At 41.6% G+C, this 19,105-nt stretch overlaps 1 protein-coding gene across 1 annotated transcript; it reads right to left on the reverse strand.

The window, feature by feature from the left end:
* Positions 1 to 621: 621 nt before the first annotated feature.
* On the reverse strand, positions 622 to 18,533 carry EXOC1L (exocyst complex component 1 like). Its single transcript, XM_084856730.1, has 3 exons — positions 18,413 to 18,533; positions 3,409 to 3,539; positions 622 to 1,240 (listed from the first exon to the last, which is right to left on the reverse strand). The coding sequence occupies exons 1-3, from the start codon at positions 18,531 to 18,533 to the stop codon at positions 974 to 976; spliced, it is 519 nt and encodes a 172-aa protein (XP_084712856.1). The 3' UTR covers positions 622 to 973.
* Positions 18,534 to 19,105: the final 572 nt, after the last annotated feature.

Raw genomic sequence — 19,105 nt, forward strand, 5'->3', positions numbered from 1 at the left:
CCAGTTAAAAATTAATTTAAAATAATCTCAAGAAATAAAATTAAAATCAGGAAAGGCAGGGAAGCTGGTGGGCACCAAGAGGGTTCTGTGGGCACATTGGTATCCACGAGCATCATGTTGGAAACCCAGACTTAGAACCTATGGAACAGCAAATTCTTCCCACAAAAGGAATGATACCTCCAGAGCCAATGCCTGTACTTAACTTTGAGGGAAGCTGAATTCCTTGCTTCAAGGAAACTGCTGTGGCAAAAAAAATTAGCCATTTTCAAAGAGGGATTCAATATCAATATAAAATTATATTTGCAATTGCCAACTGATTATGCCAAACTTCACCTCCATCTGCCACTATTTTGTGATGAGTGGGCCTCAGTTATTTTCAGTTCTCTCCAGCAGGCTTTGAGGGTAGAAAGTTTGAGAACCTTTGCTTTAGGCTATTAGGAACCCCAGAGGTGGCAGAAAATGAAAATGATCTTATAAAAATATGGGACAATAACCAACATTGGGTTTCCTGTCCCTACTTCACTGAAACTTTTTGCATGCACAGTAGCAAAGAGGGGAAGTCTCTGCCTCCCAAAGCACCACCCCATGCCAAATTACAATTCCAAGGATTCTTTGAAGCCAAGACAGTTAGGGTGGTATAAAACCAACCTACATTTTTATTTAGATATAGCCTTGAAGTGCAATCCTGTACATGTCTACTCAGAAATAAGCCCCATGTAGTATAATAGGGCTTACTCCGAGATAATTGAGAGGATTGCAGCCTGAATATACATTTCATGATGCTGAAATGAATAGTTAGAAAATCAATACTTAAACACATATATATCATCAAGACTATACTTTTGAGAGAATGATTGAGTTAAAAATTGTAACTGTTATGAAAAATAGAAACCTTGACAGTACTTAGTATCTATTTATCTTTCTTAAAATATTAATTCAAAATTTTATCCAAATCTGGAAGAAATAATAACAGTCAGCCTGGCAGAGGGCACAGAGACAGACACAAAAGGTTGGATGCATAGAAGCAGATCCTCATAAGTACTAAACAGTCCCCATTGCTGGATGACCAGAGTGCATCATCATTGATGTAGGTAAAATCAAAGTTCACAATCTTCAAGTCCTTCTGGAGGTACATCTCATTTAACTTATTTAGTGTTCGTGCAAAGGCATATTTAGATGCACAGCTGTAAGCTTCCCAACTGTAGACTTTCTTGAAATGCATATCAAACCATGGATTATCCTAAAAAGAAAGAAAGAATAATTAATAATTGTATTACAGCCTCTAAACCCTTTATTGTGCTGCACCCAGTCACCTTGTAGCTTTGGCACATTCTTGTAGCCTAATAAAATACATATTAAACAAAAATAGATTTTGGAAATATTTCCAAAACTCTGAGTCATTATAATTTTTACAAATCATGTCAGTTCTTTAAGGGGAGGGAGAAATGAAAATATTTGAATAGTTATAAGTCACTCCTAAAATGTACACTGCTCTTAACAATGGAATCAATTACCTAGGGAGGTAGTGGGCTCTCCCACACTGGAGGCATTCAAGATGAGGCTGGACAGCCATCTGTCAGGGATGCTCTGACTTGGATTCCTGCACTGAGCAGGGGGTTGGACTTGATGGTCTTATAGGCCCTTTCCAACCCTACTATTCTATTATTCTAATCGGGGAAGGGCGGGAGATGTAGGTAACATGTCTTTTTTTGGAAAAGCTTCTGTTGCCAAAATGCTTGAGGTTTTCACATTTTTCTGAAAATGCTAAAATTTTATGCCACCTGAAGCTAGTTGTTGTTTGGGAACCACCTGGCCATAATTAAAGTCAAAATAACACAGGATTTATGTTACAGGTATAAGACAATTCACTCTTGCAGAGACTCAGGCTGCAGTCAAAGCTGACAGGCAAGAAGAACTCCATGTACAATAATTAGGGCCAGTTCACACAAATTCAGAATTGGCTCTCATATAATGAATTCCAAGCATGTTACAATTGGGTATGAGAAGAGCAGTTGCCTAAATCCTCTGTCTTGCAGTCTGATAAAGTTTCAGCACAAGGTTAGAACCATTGCATTTATAATAGTAATCTCATCACATGCTGAAAAGGCTACATGATGATAGAGCACAAAATGTGCTAAACTTGAATTACATGGAGAGTGACGGGAAAAGTTGACAAGAGGTGTCAACTAATAGTGGTGTTGGGCAAAACTCAGTTTTGGAATATGTCACTTTTGCTGCTTCTATTGGTGTTTGGTTTGCTATTTGGAGCAGCACTGGCATTATCACAGTCCCCATTTAACTGATTCAATGTACATGAAACTAAAAAAACCTCGGTATGGAAGCAGCCTTTAAGAGTCTCTACATTAAGAGGAAAAACCTTCAGCCCTACTGGAGCATTTTGCTTCCATTTCTGTGGCACGATTAGGATTGGCTCCTAATCGACGAACATGACGTGGAATTGAAAACACCCTTTCTCAGCAGCCTTGCCAGGGCTTTCTATATTTTTCAATGAAACAGTGCCATCTAGTGGCAGAATTATCACAATATACCAGCTCTACACACTGCAGAAATGGTGGGGTTTCTTTATATTCCAGTTTATATCGTCTTTTTAAAGGCGGGATAATTGGGAAAAACCTCAGGAGATGGCCTGGAGGTTTATGACATCGTGTAAAATACCCGTAAACCTCTGTGAGTGGCCAATCATGAGTGCACAATAAATGCCTTGTGTAGAAATGGCCTTAGAATCCAGAAATCTTAGGGTGGACAGAACACAACATTTTCAATAGCTATCACAGTGGGTTCTTCACCTGCAGTGCAACCTGGCTTCTCAGCAGTTTCATGTCTTTCATTCAACATTGTTGACTTATTACTTCATATATTGTTTATTTCTGCATTTTAAATTTATATTTAATTGTGTTATATGTGTTTGTGTGAGTGTGTGTTTAGAAACTAACCTTGTAAATGACCCCACAACAGTTACTAGCCTGCAAAAATGTTTCCTAACTGCTGGGGGCTTGTAGCGAGAGTCAGAGACTGCTATCCCTCTTACAGCAGCATGCTACTTTTTTATGCTGGGCACAGAGGAGGGGCTCCCCCCCCCCCGGTAGCCCACTTGGTTTCTATGCTGGGCACACAAGAAGAATGGAGCATCCCTCCTCTGCCAGCCTGCTGACTTACCTGTATGGAATTCCAAGCATCTGCTTACAAGCAATTCCATGTAGCCTATGGCAACCAGGCTACTGCTTAAACACAAGGCCTGCATAAACATCATGAAGTTGAAAGAGACTGCATAGGAGTTTTGGCAGGCATTCATCCTCTGTACCCCATACTTAGCTTGTATTGTTGGGCAAACATGGTACATCACAGACTGCAGGATAAACAAACCTTATAATAAAATGCAGGACTTACGGCATCAGCCTCTTTTCCATCAATCATCTCCAAATCATCAAGAAACCATTTTTCAGATATTTCATAGTTCTCATCAAGGCCTATTCTAAAGTGTTTCACCATAGATATTTGTACTTCTTCACCTTTTGTCACTGCAAGACAAAAATGTATATACGCACTATATTTTCACACACATCTGAAAAAAGTTGTTTTAAAAAAACCCTTTGTGATGGCAATTAATGAGTAAGCCCCAAGAATGACCTGGTTTGCAGGGTGGTTAATAAGCCATGGTGGCTTGTTAACTACCTTACACATGCTGGTCACATCCTGGGGAGATGAGCATAATTACCCTCTGCCACGCAGCTTGTCATGTGAATCCAGCCAGGGTGGCTTGTTGCTGTGGTTAACAAGTCACCCAGAATCCATGGCCTATTGTAGGGTTCTGGGGTAGCTTGTTAACCATGGTAACAAATCACCTTGGCCAAGCTTGCATGACAAGAAAAGCTACACTCCCATGGGTTAATTGCCCCAGCATGTGCAGTGAGAGAAATAAGTCACCACCATGGCTTATTTCCCCAGCTGCAATTATGTAAACTGGACCAGTGTCTGAAATTTGTTAAGTTTGGTTGCTTTTAGCAGTATATACTCTTTGTGTCTCATGCCATTTGCACAAACACATTAACAAATGAATACAGTAGCAGATCAAATGTAAATCATTCATCAGTTAAAATATAAAATCTACAGCTGAATCTGAAGTGTGCTTACTTCGAAGTAAGCACATTTACAAGTAAATGTGTCTAGGATGGCAGCCCCATGCACAAATACTTCAATGGCACCAAAAATTCTGTATTGGCTGGCTAGTGTTTGTACAATATTAACATGAGATGATGGTAGTCTTCACTGGGCAGTATCCAATGCTGCCCAAATGCCAGTGAGGCCCACTACTATTGCAAGAGGAAGCTAGTACTGCCTAAAGCAACTGGAAATGAGCCAAAACACTTGTTTCCAGAATAGAACAGGTCAGCAAAGCTAGCAGAAGCAAGTTCTGCTGACGTATTTCATTCCAGAAATTAGCGTTTGGGCTCAGTTCTGGGGTTGCTGAAGGAAGTGTCCTGTTGTGCTAATGGCAAGACTCTCCAGTGCAACAGAAATGGTGGAGGTGCAGTGGCAGCATTAGATACTGCCCATTGTGTCTAGTAATTAGTTATTGTGTATTGATCCATCCCTAGGTTTCCTCATATGAAACTTCTAGCACATTAAAGACCTTGCCACACATGATCTAGACAGAAATCTTGTACTGTCCCTCTTCTTGGCCATTTCCACAACCCTTCATCTATACTGTGAAGATACTTTTTCAATGTTGTATTTGACTTGTTGCATTTGTGTTGCATCCATTCACTAAACTTATTTAGCTAAAGCTGGGTACTTCTTCATAGTCAGGGACTTTGGCAACTCATGTCTCCCCTTTACACAATATCAATTAGTGGGGAAAGGGATTGCTGAATATGTGCATGCATCCATGCACAAGAAAGTACATTATATAAGAAACAAAAGCTTGCAAATTCTGGGAGGAGGAAGACATGCATATTTATGGACAAACACATGGAAATTGGTTCCATGACAGAGATGAGCAAAACTGAAATGTGACAACATTGCTGGTCATAGCACATTCTAAATCTTTCCAAGTCCTGATTTGCAGATGGAACTGGTTTCTGGAGGAAATGGAGGGGGGTTGGTGTTTAATGATTTCTGACCTTTAAAAAATGTTAATGCTTCTAAAAAGCTGTAGAAATAATGGTAATGGGTTAGATCCTGACAAAGGCCCAGTTCACACACTAGGGTGTTTAATAAGCAACACATGTGTTAGTTGCATGCTGGCTCATTTCTTTAATTACCCTCACCGGGTGCAGCTCATTGTTTACATGTGAACCTGGTGAGGGTGGGTGGCTGTGGTTATTAACAAACCACTCAGAACCCATGCTCTGTTGTAGGGTTGCTGGGTGGTTTGTTACTGGGTGGTTTGTTCACACATGACAAACTGTACCTGGTGAGGGTGATTAGGCAGCTTGTGCTCAGCACATGTGGGGGTAGTTAATAAGCCACTGTGGCTTAACTACCCACACACATGTGAACCTGGTTTATTCTAGTTGCATTTAAGTGCCATTGAAATCAATACAACAAATTAATAATACCTGAAGTCCCAGGGTGCTTCCAAATGAAGCTTTTGTCATGCAATCACCCTGCTTCATTCACCAGTTTCAGAGGGGGCACAGATGATGATGATTTCCACTTGTAAGCCTCCTGTCTTTTCCTACTGCTACTTCTGTGTTTTTTTTAAAAATCCACAACAAATACATTGAGGAAAAGGCAGAATAGTTGCACAGTGCCTTTGTATTAGTAGCATTAGGAACTAAACATCTGGAAGCACCCCCACTGATTTCAATAGGGACTAAATGCAACTAACGTAGAGTCTGGATCCAACCCAGTTACTTCTGTATTGGAATTATTTGGCTTCCCCTCTCCAATGGCAGTTCATTGTAGTACTTCAAAAACCCAAAGGTCCCCTCAAATTTTTGGCAGTGTCGGGCACTCTGGGCCTTATGTCTCTGGAGCCAGACTCTGATTCAGACTTAGACTTAGAACAAAATGATTTAGAACCCAGTCCAGTTGTGCGAAGCTTGGGGCCTGAGAGCTTGGCTCTGCCTGGCTTCCCATCTGACTGCAGGCTGAAGGAGAGTGATGGTTCCTATTGGCCACAGCTGCAGGAATTGACCTTGAATTAGACCTGTGATTTAACAGCCTGGGAGTGTGGGAACCATGCAGGAAGAAGACTCCATGGGGGGGGGGGGTGTCACCCATGTTATGGTGCCAACTGAAAAGGTCCAAACAGAGATGCCTCCTCAGAAATAGTACTCATTTATGGGCCAGATTCTGCTGTCAGGATAGATAATCAGAAGGGGGGGTGTAAGAGTCCCTCCCTTGTATTTAAGCTGATGCTCAGGGTGAAGAGCCTTTGCTGAGAACTTCTTAATTGCTCAGAATACGTTCTTGCCTGGACTTATCATGAGTCATGAACTCTTATCTGCCTTGAATCTTGTATCATTAAGACTCTGACTTGTAGTATATCTCTGGGACTCTGTTTTAATTCTCACCTTGGAACTGTCTCTTGAAAAAGTGTGCTGATAGCCTTTGCAGGGGTTATATGATGTATTGGGAATTATAACCACTGTAAACTGTGCCATAAACTCTGGAAAGCTTGATCTGTGTAATCTGATCTACTTCAATAAAGAGTTTTGTTGTAGACAGTGATCTGCATTGACTTGCAAGAGGGTGTCACAAAGCCAGGCCTGACAGTGAGCAATTTTTTAGGTGGTGCAAGGGGTTGCTTTTTGGAAGTGGGGAGGCTTCTTGCTATGTCTGTTCTTTACAAATCTATTCCCAAAGCCCTTGTAATCATAGCCAACAATATTACAAAATTTGTTCATTCAATTGTCTTTTTCTTTTCCTTATCAAATCATGTAAAGGCCTCTCAGAGTTTGGTTGCTGTTTAAGGAACACAAGAGAACATTTGCACAAAAGATCTCCTATCCTAAATGATGGCATTCTATATTAATTTCAATGCAATTTGAAAATGTAATGAACCATAGTGTCAGCTCAGCTGAACTTTCTTATGGTTCTGTATATTTATTTGTACATTGGTTATGTGTGTACATTCTCAAGGAAGTGGTGTATTACTGTGTTTTAATGGTTTCTCTTCTAAACAAATATGATTTTCTTAGCACACAGAATGCCAGGTTAATCTGCCATATTAATTTGAACCAACGCAATATTACTAATATTGCATAGGAGGGCAGGGAAGCATTTTGACTGCAAGTCCATGAGTATTGCTTTTGTTCTATGGAGCTGTCCAGGGTACTGATTGAGGCTTATAGAAGGTGTCCTGTGCCCAATGAAGAACGGGGAGAGGGATGCCTTTCTTGTGGTTTACCTCAGGGGCTGACTCTGTCTTTTGAAAGTTGTATAAGGAATGATAAGAAATACCAGGAACAAAACCGGGCTTGTGCATTCCCAATCTGGAATTTATTTAAAGTTATTTTGTATGAATGCTATGTAGTCAGAGATTGATCATGTAAATGAAATCTTCCCCAAATAATCTTGCATCGTTTCTAAATCTTGTCTTAAAGTGCAGTTTTTGCTTAAGGTCTTGTGTGGTAAGAGAGGGCTGCAAAAGTTGGAGAACAGATATTACTAAGGATACAATTCCCTGGAGATTCTCACCATCCAACAGGAGGAAATGCTATGTGCAGGTCTTTTCTTGTTATATCAGGACAGCTGTGTGCTATGAGCTGAGTCCATACTCACTGAATCAATGGGACTTAAATTAGTAATTACTTAGTATGACTAACTCTGGATCCAATCCTATATGTGACATTTCTTTAAAAAAACAAACAAAAAGAACACCAACAGTTTGCAACATAAAAAAGATGCAATCTAGACTGATCTATAGATTACTTGCTTGTAAAATATCCCCCACAAGCACATACACACATATGTGCTCATGGACACACAATGTTGTGTTGCCTGCCTGTCTAGCAGGAAAATGCTAGCCTACACAAAGAATATCGGGACTTCTATTAATACCACTTAACATTATGATTCTAAATAAGTGGGGAAGTTTTGGAACTTTTCTACACGAGGCTGTTAATTGGCTGTTAATCTGCTGTATCTACTTTTGGTTTCATTGGAGAATTGTTATCTGAGTACTATATGAAGAGTGTTTCCTTTCTTGCTTTTCTGCTACATAACCTTTAGGAGTCACTGTGGTATAGTGCAAATACACAAGAGGAAATTGTGCTTTCTTTCACTTTCACAATTAAATGCTGCATTTTCCCTGCTCTAAAAAAGTCTTGCCAAAAGTGCTGGTTAGAAACAGAAGCAAAACTGAAGGATCACAACATCATCTAAAGGACCTGTAAACAACTGTGAGTAGGGAATGATGAATACACAATGAAAGTGTTGTGTAGAAAAGTTGTCGGTTTCTTTGAATCTTACTTCCAATAAATGTGTTCGGAAATTAGAAGTTAGAGTTTTATACATTTAGAACAAGTTTATGATTTTTGATATGTGTTGACAAAATGACCAGCATATTGGGCTTCTGCTCTTTGAGGTGATGTTGCAGCTTATAAAAATAATTTAGTGCATTTTAGAACTGCTTTGTTGTTGTTGGGATGGAAAATCAGGATTTGTTTATGATGAATCGCTCACAAGAACATAAGAACTGCTTTTCTGAATCAAACCAAAGGCACAGTTAGTCCAGGACTTTTGTCTCCAACATTAGCCAGCTAGAAGCTCCTGGGAAGCAGATGGGCAGGCATGATGGCAAGAGCCATCCCCCAGCATCAGGCAGTCAGAGGTATACTGCCATGCATTGTTCTAAAGTTGCATTATTCTTGATTGATTTAAGCTCTATGAATCTGTCCACATGTCGTAGAATAGTCAGCAGTTTATCACACATAGAGATTTGTAGCACAAACCAATTAAGGGTGCAATCCTATGGGGATAGGCGACTGCCTATCCAATGCAGGATAGGAGAAGCATGGAGGGGATAGTTTCTTCCACGCTTCCCCTGCCCTGCATTTGCGACTAGACAGCTGATTTTGATAGATAACCACAGGAAGACAGAGTGGGATGGGGGGTGCTGGACGACACATAGGATGTGTCGTATCGGCATTTCCACCTCCCCCACCCTGGAACGCCCCCCTGGAACATCCCATTTTGACGGCTCTGTGCTCCTCTTCTGAGCATGGGGCTGTTCTGCGCTGCCTGTGAGGCAGCACGGAAAGGTGGGGGGGAAGGTCGGTTCCCAGAAAACCACATATCGAATGGCCATCTAGCCACTGACTAGCGGCCATAGGATTGCTCTCTAAACCGTTTAACTATGTTTTCATCCAATAAGGCTGTAATCTTATACCTATATACTTGGAAGTAAGCCTCACTAAACTCAACAAGACTTACTTCTGAGTAGTCATGTATACGCTTGCACAGTTAGTCCCACTTTGCTTTGTTAAGGCAAACAGTGCCATCCTGTACATATTTACTCAGAAGTAAGTCTCACATAGTTCAATGGGACTTAATCTCTAGTGTGTCAAGGTTTGCAGCCTTAGTTGCAATCCAACCATTAGATGCAAGTGAGAAATATATAATTTTAACTGGCTTAGAGATTGCAGGCTCAGGCTGCAATCCCAGGTACTTTTACTTAGGAGTAAACCCCACTGAACATAATGGGATTTACTTCTGAGGAAACATTCATGGGATTACACTGCAAACTTCTTTCCATGTACATTATATTTATGTATTTAAAGTATTTTTATCCTGCTTCTCAGCCAAAAAAAGGCTCCCGGAGCAGCTTAGAATCAATCAGTAAAACAAAAGCCTGCCTATAGGCTTACAATCTAAAGAGACACAACACACAAGGAAAAGGGGATGAGGAGAGAAGAGGAAAAAAATAAATAGAATTTCAGTATAGCCAATGGAATGGCCCTGCTTACACTTGCATCTCCAGCAGGGGGGATTGTCCAGCTGGAGCAGGCCCTGATATTCCCTCTGCCTGCTCCTACCTTCCTTGCTATTTCTTCCTTCCCACAGAGGAGATGATGCCCTGTGGGAAGGGCAGTTGATGGCACTTGACCCTGTGGGAGGTGTCCAACTGAAGCAGGCCTTGATGTTCCCTATGCTTGTTCCTAGCTCCTTTTCCCTTCCCACAGAGTCATTGATGTCACTTGGCCTTGTAGGAAGTCCACCTGGAGCAGGTGCTGATGTTCAGACCCTGATTTATTTAGAAGAAAGTTCCACCAATTCCACTGGGCCTGATTTTAAGACATGATGATAATGATAATGGCTACCTTTTAGTCAGAATGGCTTCTAAGGTAGTTTACCATTAAAAAAGACAAATTTAAATAATGCGCAATTAAATCTGAATCTAAATATAAATCTAAAAAACAATAGGTTAAATATCTAACCAAATAGTACTGACAGCAGGACAATTAAAAAAAACTGTCAACATTAAAGCAACAGCAAAAATACAAAAAAAAAAGAACCCTTGCTTGATAGAGGGATAGGCAGACTTTAGCCTTGTGGAATGTACTTTGTTTTTTACTAGAATCCTGAGGCTCACCAATCAGAATCAGGGGCAAAATAGTGGCTCTGAGGGGAGGCCAGAGCTAGGAATTAAGGAACAGGGTGTCTCTAAGCACACCCATGAATTTGTGATTAGTACCCGAACCAACTTATACTTTCACCTCCAAATCCACTTCTGTTTCCCCGCCCCATGTTCTTTTTCAGCAACCTAAAAGAAAAAACACTTTTTAGGGCACAATCCTATGGCCACTAGTCAGTGGCTAGATGGCCATAAGATAGGTCAGTTCCCTCCACCCCCTCCCGCGCTGCCTCATAGGCAGCGCGGATCAGCCCCGTGCTCTGCGCTTGTAAGAGGAGCGTGGAGCAGTGAAAATGGGACATTCCTGGGAGTGGGGAGTGCAGACATGCCTTTCCAACACTTCCTATGCGTCATCTGGCATCCCCCCCCCCCCCGCTCCGACTTCCCACGGTTAGACAGCTGAAATCGACTGCCTAGCTGCAAATGCAGGGCGGCTGAAGCACGGAGGGGAAGATTCCATCCATGCTGTCCTGCATTGGATAGGCGGTCACCTCCGAGTTTGGAGGCGGCTGCCTATCCCGATAGGATTGTGCTCAGAGTTGTTGTCATTGTTAGATAATTAGGATTCAGAAATATTTGCTGATCTACAGCAAATCTATCAGAGATATACCAGTAGATCCAAACTTACCTTCTGCCTACCCCTTGCGTAATCTAATTGCTGAAGACGCTGGGCCGATTCACATGACCAAACAGCCCACTGTGGCTTATTTAAGCCACAATGGGTTGCGGTGCATGCCGGCAGCCATTTTGAATGTCATGAAAACCTGGAAACCATGGGTTATAAGAGGGTTAAACAGGGCATGGGTTCTGCTTGTTTAACACTCGCACAACCCATGGTCCCTGGGTTTGGATGACATGACAAGCTGCAGCTTGAATATGCAGGATGGTGCCCATGGGCACTGTCACTCATTGAGGCTTAAATAATTTTAATAAGCCATGACAAGCCACCACCATTGTGTGAACCCAGTCACTGTGGAAAAAAGGACATTTTCACACACACCCTCCAAAAAAAGAGGAGAGATTGCAGCTGATGAACCTCCAATGGGAGAGACTTCCAAAGAACTGGGGCTACCATAGACAATGCCCTGCTTCTTGCTGAGGTCAGCCTCTCATCCACAATTGATGGTAACCAGAGAAGGGATTCACTGGTGGATCCTCATACACATGGGGGAAAGCTTTCCCTAAAATACCTACAGATAAGTGCCCAGAATTAAAGAGTTATAGGTCTATTTTTATTTGGATGTATAGTCTGGATAATTTATAAATGTTTCTGTTTCTTAATTAAACCTATCCAAAGGTGTATTAATTTCAAGTTTCTTCAATCTGAAATGTGTTTTTGAACCTCAAATGAAAATAAAAATCATGGCTATTTATAGAGTGATGATGATTATTCATATTCCCTCATGTCTAATTTATATGGCTTTGCTAACTTTATATTTTATAAATGCAAACTGCTTGGCACTCAGATCGCATAGGCATTGAAAAAAAGTTCCTTTAACACTGACAGCATTATGAAATATGTATTTATCAGAGTTATGTAACACCAGCATCAAACTTCGTTTTGGACAAACACTGAAGCATGTTTCAGATGGCCAAGTGAATGCATGGAGGAAGGTTGAGAACATGACTGCTGTCCCCACTCCTGACCTCTGTACATTCATCTGATAGATATGTACCACTTGAACATGCGTGGTCTCCCTCTGTGCAGTCTCTGCATACATTTGCAAGGTTCCTTACTGCATGACAAAAACTTTATGCATATAAGCTCTACCCACATAGCTCTGTACAGCAATCAGATAAAACCTGCAGAGCTCAGGAGTAGGGACAGAGGGCTGACCCCCTCCTTCCACACATCCAGTGGTTGCCTGAAAAGATTCAGTTTCATGTCCTATTTAACCATTTGATTTTGGAGGTATTTTGTTTTATGTTATGGATATCAATAAGAAGCAAAAGCTGAGTGTATCCAAACGCTTACCCTGGATTTTAGGAAAGCCAATTTTAACAAACTCAGAACAATGATCAGTAAGGTCCCATGGCAAGCGACTCTGACTAGAAAAGGAGTCCAAGATGGCTGGGAGTTTTAAAAAAAGGAAATTCTAAAGGCACAATTACAAACAATTAGGGATGTACAAAACTGACTCACCGTTTTGTCCGGGGTCATTCGCGGTGGGGGGGAGGCGCACCGTTCCTTCCCCCGAAATTCTCCCCGGCCAGCTCCGCTCTGTGGCAACTCCACAGAGCCGCCAGCCAGGGCCACCCGCAACCGGACATCCGGCCACTGGGCTGTGCAGGGACGCAAATGGCAGCCACCGTAGCCGCCGCCATTTGCGGTCCTGCCTACTGCCGTGATAGGCTATGTAAATACTTACGTAGCCTATCACGGCCATTCGAAAGGAGGCGAATGGCGGCCACAGATGTGGCCACCATTCGAGGAGCACCGGAATGGCCAACAAAGGTAGGCTCCGTTCTGGGTCCATTTCGCAGGGTGGTGGGGCGGGTGGCTTCATTCCACCATGGATTCCAGGGGGCCAAATGCGCTGGCATTCGGCCTCCCTGGAATCCGTGGCGAAATTCTCCAACATCCCTACAAACAATTCCAACAAGAAAAAAGGTGGAAGACAAAGAAGAAGCCAATATGGCTTTACAAAAAGCTTAGAGATGACCTGGAGATGAAAAGGACACATATGGGAAGTGGAAGGAAGGCCAACCTACAAAGGAAGAGTACAGGCAGGTAGCAGAGAATTGCAGGGATGGTGTCAGGAAGGCTAAAGCTGACAAAAAACTGAGGTTAGCAAGGGATGCTAAAAGCAACAAAAAGGCTTTCTTCAGATACGTGCATAGTAAAAGACAGAGGAAAGAAATCGTGGTTCAACTATTAAATAAGGATGGCAAAACAATAACAGATGACAAAGAAAGGGCAGAAGTGCTCAATTACTACTTCAGCTCAGTCTTCTCCCAAAGGAGGGTCTATGAACCCCCTGGCAAAGGAAAAGTACAAGCTGAAGGGGCAGGATTGCAGCTTGAGATTGATAGGCATATGGTCAAAGAACACCTAATTACTTTGAATGAGTTCAAATCCCCAGGGCCAGATGAACTGCATCCTAGAGTAATAAAGGAACTGGCAGAAGAGCTCTCAGAACCACTGTCTATTATCTTTCAGAAATCATGGAGGATGGATGGGTGAAGTGCCAGATGACTAGAGGAGGGCTAATGTTGTCCCTGGGCATCTCTACACCAGTCTAAAATCCTGCATTTAAAATGGGGCTTTCTGCTTCCATTTTAAATGCAGGATCACAATTACTCCCCTTTTCATGTGCTTCCTTTCCCCCTTCTCCCCATATCTGACTCTTCCATTATCTTTCATTGATCTTGCTCCTCTTCTTGATGCTTTTCCTCTTTTCAGGAAGGGAACTAAAGTGAAACACAACAGGATAATTTGATAGCTCATTATCTGCGATCTATTTAAAAATGGAACAAAGGGCATTTAGTGCAGGAGACGCCCTGGAGGATCATGGCATCATGTAAAGAGCCAGCAAACATCCTTCTGTCCATCTCAATCGCAGGATAAAAGCTTTGTGTAAAGAAAGCCCCTATCTTCAAAAAGAGCAAAAAGGAGGAACCTGGGAACTTCAGACCAGTCAGTCTGACATCAATCCCTGGGAAAATTCTGGAGCAGATGATAAAGCAATCCAGCTGTAAGCACCTTAAAAACAATGCAGTGATTACTCGAAGCCAACATGGCTTTTTCAAGAACAAATCCTGCCAGACAAATCTGATCTCATTTTTTGATCAGATAACCTCCCTTGTGGACTGTGGGAATGCTGTGGACATAATATATCTCAACTTCAACAAAGCTTTCAACAGAGTGCCCCATGATATCCTGATTAGCAAATTAGCTCAAAGTGGGCTAGATGAAACAACCATCAGGTAGATCCACAGTTGGCTACAGACTAGGACTCAAAGAGTGCTTATCAATGGGACCTTCTCAAACGGGGGAGAGGTAACGAGCAGGGTACCGCAGGGATCAGTCCTGGGCCCAGTGCTTGTCAACATTTGTATTAATGACTTGGAGGAGGAGGTGCATGGAATGCTTATCAAATTTGCAGTTGACACAAAATTGGGCGGGATAGCTAATACCCTTGAAGACAGAAACAAAAAGTGATCTGGACAGACTGGAGCACTGGGCAGAAAACAACAGAATGACATTTAATAGGGGTAAATGCCAAGTTCTGCACCTAAGAAAAAGAAACCAAATGCACAGTTACAAGATGGGGGATACCTGGCTCAACAATTCTACAAGCGAGAAGGATCTTGGAATTGTTGTCGATCACAAGCTGAATATGAGCCAACAATGTGATATGGCTATAAAAAAGGCAAATGATATTTTTGGCTGCATTAACAGAAGTATAGCTTCCAAATCATGTGAAGCACTAGTTCCCCTCTACTCAGCACTTGCTAGGCCTCATCTTGAGTACTGTGCCCAGTTCTGGGCACCACACTTTAAGAAGGATGCAGACAAACTGGAGAGGGTTCAGAGGAGGGCAATACAGATGATCAGGGGACTGGAAACAAAGCCCTATGAGGACAGACTGAAAGAACTGGGCAGGTTTAGCCTTTAGAAGAGAAGACTGAGGGGAGATATGGTAGCGCTCTTCAAGTACTTGAAAGGTTGTCACACCAAGGAAGGCCAGGATCTCTTCTCGATCATCCCAGAGTGCGGGACACGGAATAATGGGCTCAAGTTAGAGGAAGCCAGATTTCGGCTGAACATCAGGAAAAACTTCCTGACTGTTAGAGCAATACAACAATGGAACCAATTACCTGGGGAGGTAGTGGGCTCCCCTACACTGGAGGCATTCAAAATGAAGCTGGACAGCCAGATGCTTTGACTTGGATTCCTGCACTGAGCAGGGGGATGGACTTGATGGTCTTATAGGCCCCTTCCAACCATACTATTCTATGATTCTATGAATAGACAGTAATCAGCACATGTACTTGGAAATTAGCCCTATTCATCCCAGTAGAATTTATTTTCAAGTAAGTATAGTTACAACTGCCATTTTACATCATGATTCTAAATACATTGGCCAAAACCCAAAGAGCTACTTTAGGCACATACAAAGGTTTGGGCATGCCCAGTGGAATTTTTTACTTCCTCCTACTTTGAACAGCAGATCCCTATGTGATATCACACAGTGTGTTTGGAAGTCTGACTTTCAAAAGTGCATTAGTTTGTGGCTTGACTGACTAATGTTTAAGAAACACAATCCCGAATCCTTTTTGGTGTGTAGAGCTAGTTGCATGGTTCTTTGGAAACTGGCAATTTCTGGGATAAATAAAATCTTCCTTTTGAAATATTTTTGGAAGAGATTACATAGTTTCTCTTTGGACTACTCACTTTGCCAAGCTAACTGGAACTGAGTTTCAAGTTAATGCGTGTGTGAGCATCAAGGCGAAGCCTGGGTAAACCAAACTGAGGGATGTGAATACCAAAGAGAATTTCAGTGACCGAAGTAGTTCTGAATTATCCTAGTGACTTTCCCAACCTTAGCTTGGGTTTCAGTCATTTCTGCCAATCAGTGCAGCAAGCAATGACTGGATGTAAGTGTGAAACATATAGACAGATACCAAAAGATGTTGTCCTGAGTTTTCTCTGGTTTTGCAGATGGCCACTGAAAAGACTGCAAAAGAGCTGCTTGAATGAAGCTAGTAAGAACAAAAAGGAGTTTTCTGGGAATGGACTTCTTCAGGACTACCAGCACTTTCATGTCAAGTCTTTAACTACAGATAACAATGGAAGTGTTGTCCCAGAGTTATTCTGCTCTTCATTTTCTCAGTCCTTAAAAATACATTTTCCATTCATTCATCATCCAGACTGATTCTGTACTTTTGATTCAAATGTGGCCTTTGAGGATTTATCTTTTCTAACACTCTATGTTGCACAGATTCTCTCCACCACCCTTCTACACCGTTCTGTTGATTACAAAACAATGTTGCTCCATCACTGTTTCAGGGGAAAACCTGTTCATTCGTATCTGCATTATCTGGATGTCTTGCATTTGGATATTTTTAGCAATATGAAATGATGCAAACAACGCCTCCTCATATTATTGAGTATTGGTACCCTACACCAAACATGTTTGCCAACACAGTAGACTTCGTAGTCTACACTTCCTTCTCAATATATAGTTAGGTGACAAATAAGTTATTTTAAATAGAATATTGAAATAATGTAATAGAAATTTTGTCAGATTCTTAAAATGCTTTAAATAAATATGCAGATATACCTTGGCCACAAATTAAAATGCTTTGTGGAACAGATGTTTATATTGTAATGTTAGAAAGAAGGGAAAGGAATATTTTTCTAGGATGTTATAAGAGATCTTACACACAGAAGCAAAAGCACTTCTGATAGTATCTTTGTTGAATTATCAAAATCGCCCAATTACTGAAAAATTATGGTGATAAATTATTGCATTGCAAAGATACACATTGTCTTGTGTGAGTTGCTAAGCCACAAAATAAAAGCAGTACATTAAGCATATGAATGAATTTGTAGTCTTACTGACATCAAACATAAAAACAAAAGAAAGCAAAAAATCTCTGCAATGGCTACTAGAATGTAAAAGCCTACACAATACAAACAAAGTCCACAAACTATTTCTGGAAAGTGCTCTGTCTGTACATTAGATATAGCAACAAACACAAGATATCTAGTCTATTAAAACACAGCCATATGTCTTTCTGTTGTGTCTCTCTCTAGAAAGATATATCATCTAGCTCCATACAGGTAAATGCAGCTCCCAATTACTGGAAGATTTAGGGAAATCATAAACATGTCATATGAACTGGGCCATCTTGAAGAGGGAAGCACCTAACAATACAGTTAAGTCAATCCTGAGCACTTTGACTTCAAATAAATTTAGTAGGGATTACTTAAACACATTTCCTTGTGTTGCAGACAGAATTTGAGAAGGAAGATGTCAATTTCTCTGGCTTTAAAGCTGTCTCCCTATAGCAGCAGGAGATAACAAGTATTTATAAATAAACTCAAACTGCAAATCCAACCCCTACTTGGGAGTAAGCACTATTGAATTCCATGGGATTTACTTCTGAGCAACCATGCATAGGATTGTGCTGCAAAACTAGATTACTAGTTTTTTGGGATCAAACATCTGGGGAAGACTAGCCTCTTATCCCTAAACACATTAACACTGCAATCCTATATATGTCTGCTCAGACATAAGTTCTATAGAGTTCAGTGGGGCTTACTCTCAAGTAAGTGGGTAGAGGATTGCAGCCTAAAAGCTTGATCCCAGTCACATTAGTTTGAAGATCACATTGATTTCAGTGAATCTTACTTCCAAGGAGATGAGCTTAAGATTCCTGCCTTATGTGGAAATAAATGCTATGCCATTTATGGAAACTATATAATCACAGCCCAACTGTAGACTCCCTGCCAGATAATAATAATAATAATAATAGCAATAACAACAACAACAACAATCTTAACATTAATATAGCATTTTACAACATTCAAAGCACGTCACATATATTGTAACAATTTACTGAAATAACAATCCTTAATGTGGGTAGGTCAGTAGTATTATGTCTCTATTGCAGATAAATGGACTGAGGCTGAAAGAACAGTGGCTTGTTCTAGGTCACCTCGTTAGTTTTAAGGCTAAGGTGAGTTCTGAATCAGAAATTCCAAGCTCCCAAGTCACACTCTTAGCCACTGCACTACACCAGAATGGATACCTGGAGCCTGGACATAGGTAGTCCCCTTTTAGTCCCCACCCCATTTACCTGAAGCACAAAGGTAGAAGCGATCCTGGCCCGTACATTCAACTTCAATGAATTCGTACAAACTTTGCCCGAGGGATTTGAACAGCTTCTTGTTGAGGTCCTCCTTCACCAGCGATGACATTGCCTTGGCTTCGATCACAGCTGATGCTGCTGTTTTGTTCCCACTCCTCTTTCTCCTCCTTCTTGGGTCCCTCCAGGAGTTGGGGTTTGGTTCAGTCACACAGCAATTAGGCCACCGCACCCAGCTTCCAACTGTCCAGCTTGCTGGCCAGAGGAGGAGCAGCAGCCCCATTCAATACCCAGCCCAGCAAAATAGGTTTCTCTGCTCTGACATAGTTTGCTGATGTGATGGGAGATTCTCTCCTGTGGGTCTTAGCAACCCCTTGACTATCATAGGGAAAAGGCATCTTTAATACCAAAGCAGCAAGAAAGCCTCATCTGCACTAACTCATTTTGATTCCATTACCCCAGCCAGTTAACAGCTGCCTGGAGGTATTGATTGGGATGATCTTCCATTAAGGATATTACCACTGGCGAAAGAAGAGACAGAAGCAGGAGCTACATCTCCTCACCCGCCCTCATCAGTAACGCTGCTTCTGTTCCCGAACACTTAACTTTTCCCACAAGTATACGTGCATCACTTCAGAAGCAAAGAAAGGCCAGCCAGTTCTGGCTCCAAAACCACCTACCATT

This window comes from Heloderma suspectum, chromosome 5 (genome assembly GCF_057233095.1).
Source record: "Heloderma suspectum isolate Gila_16-S chromosome 5, 16-S_ref, whole genome shotgun sequence".
NCBI lineage: Eukaryota > Metazoa > Chordata > Lepidosauria > Squamata > Helodermatidae > Heloderma > Heloderma suspectum.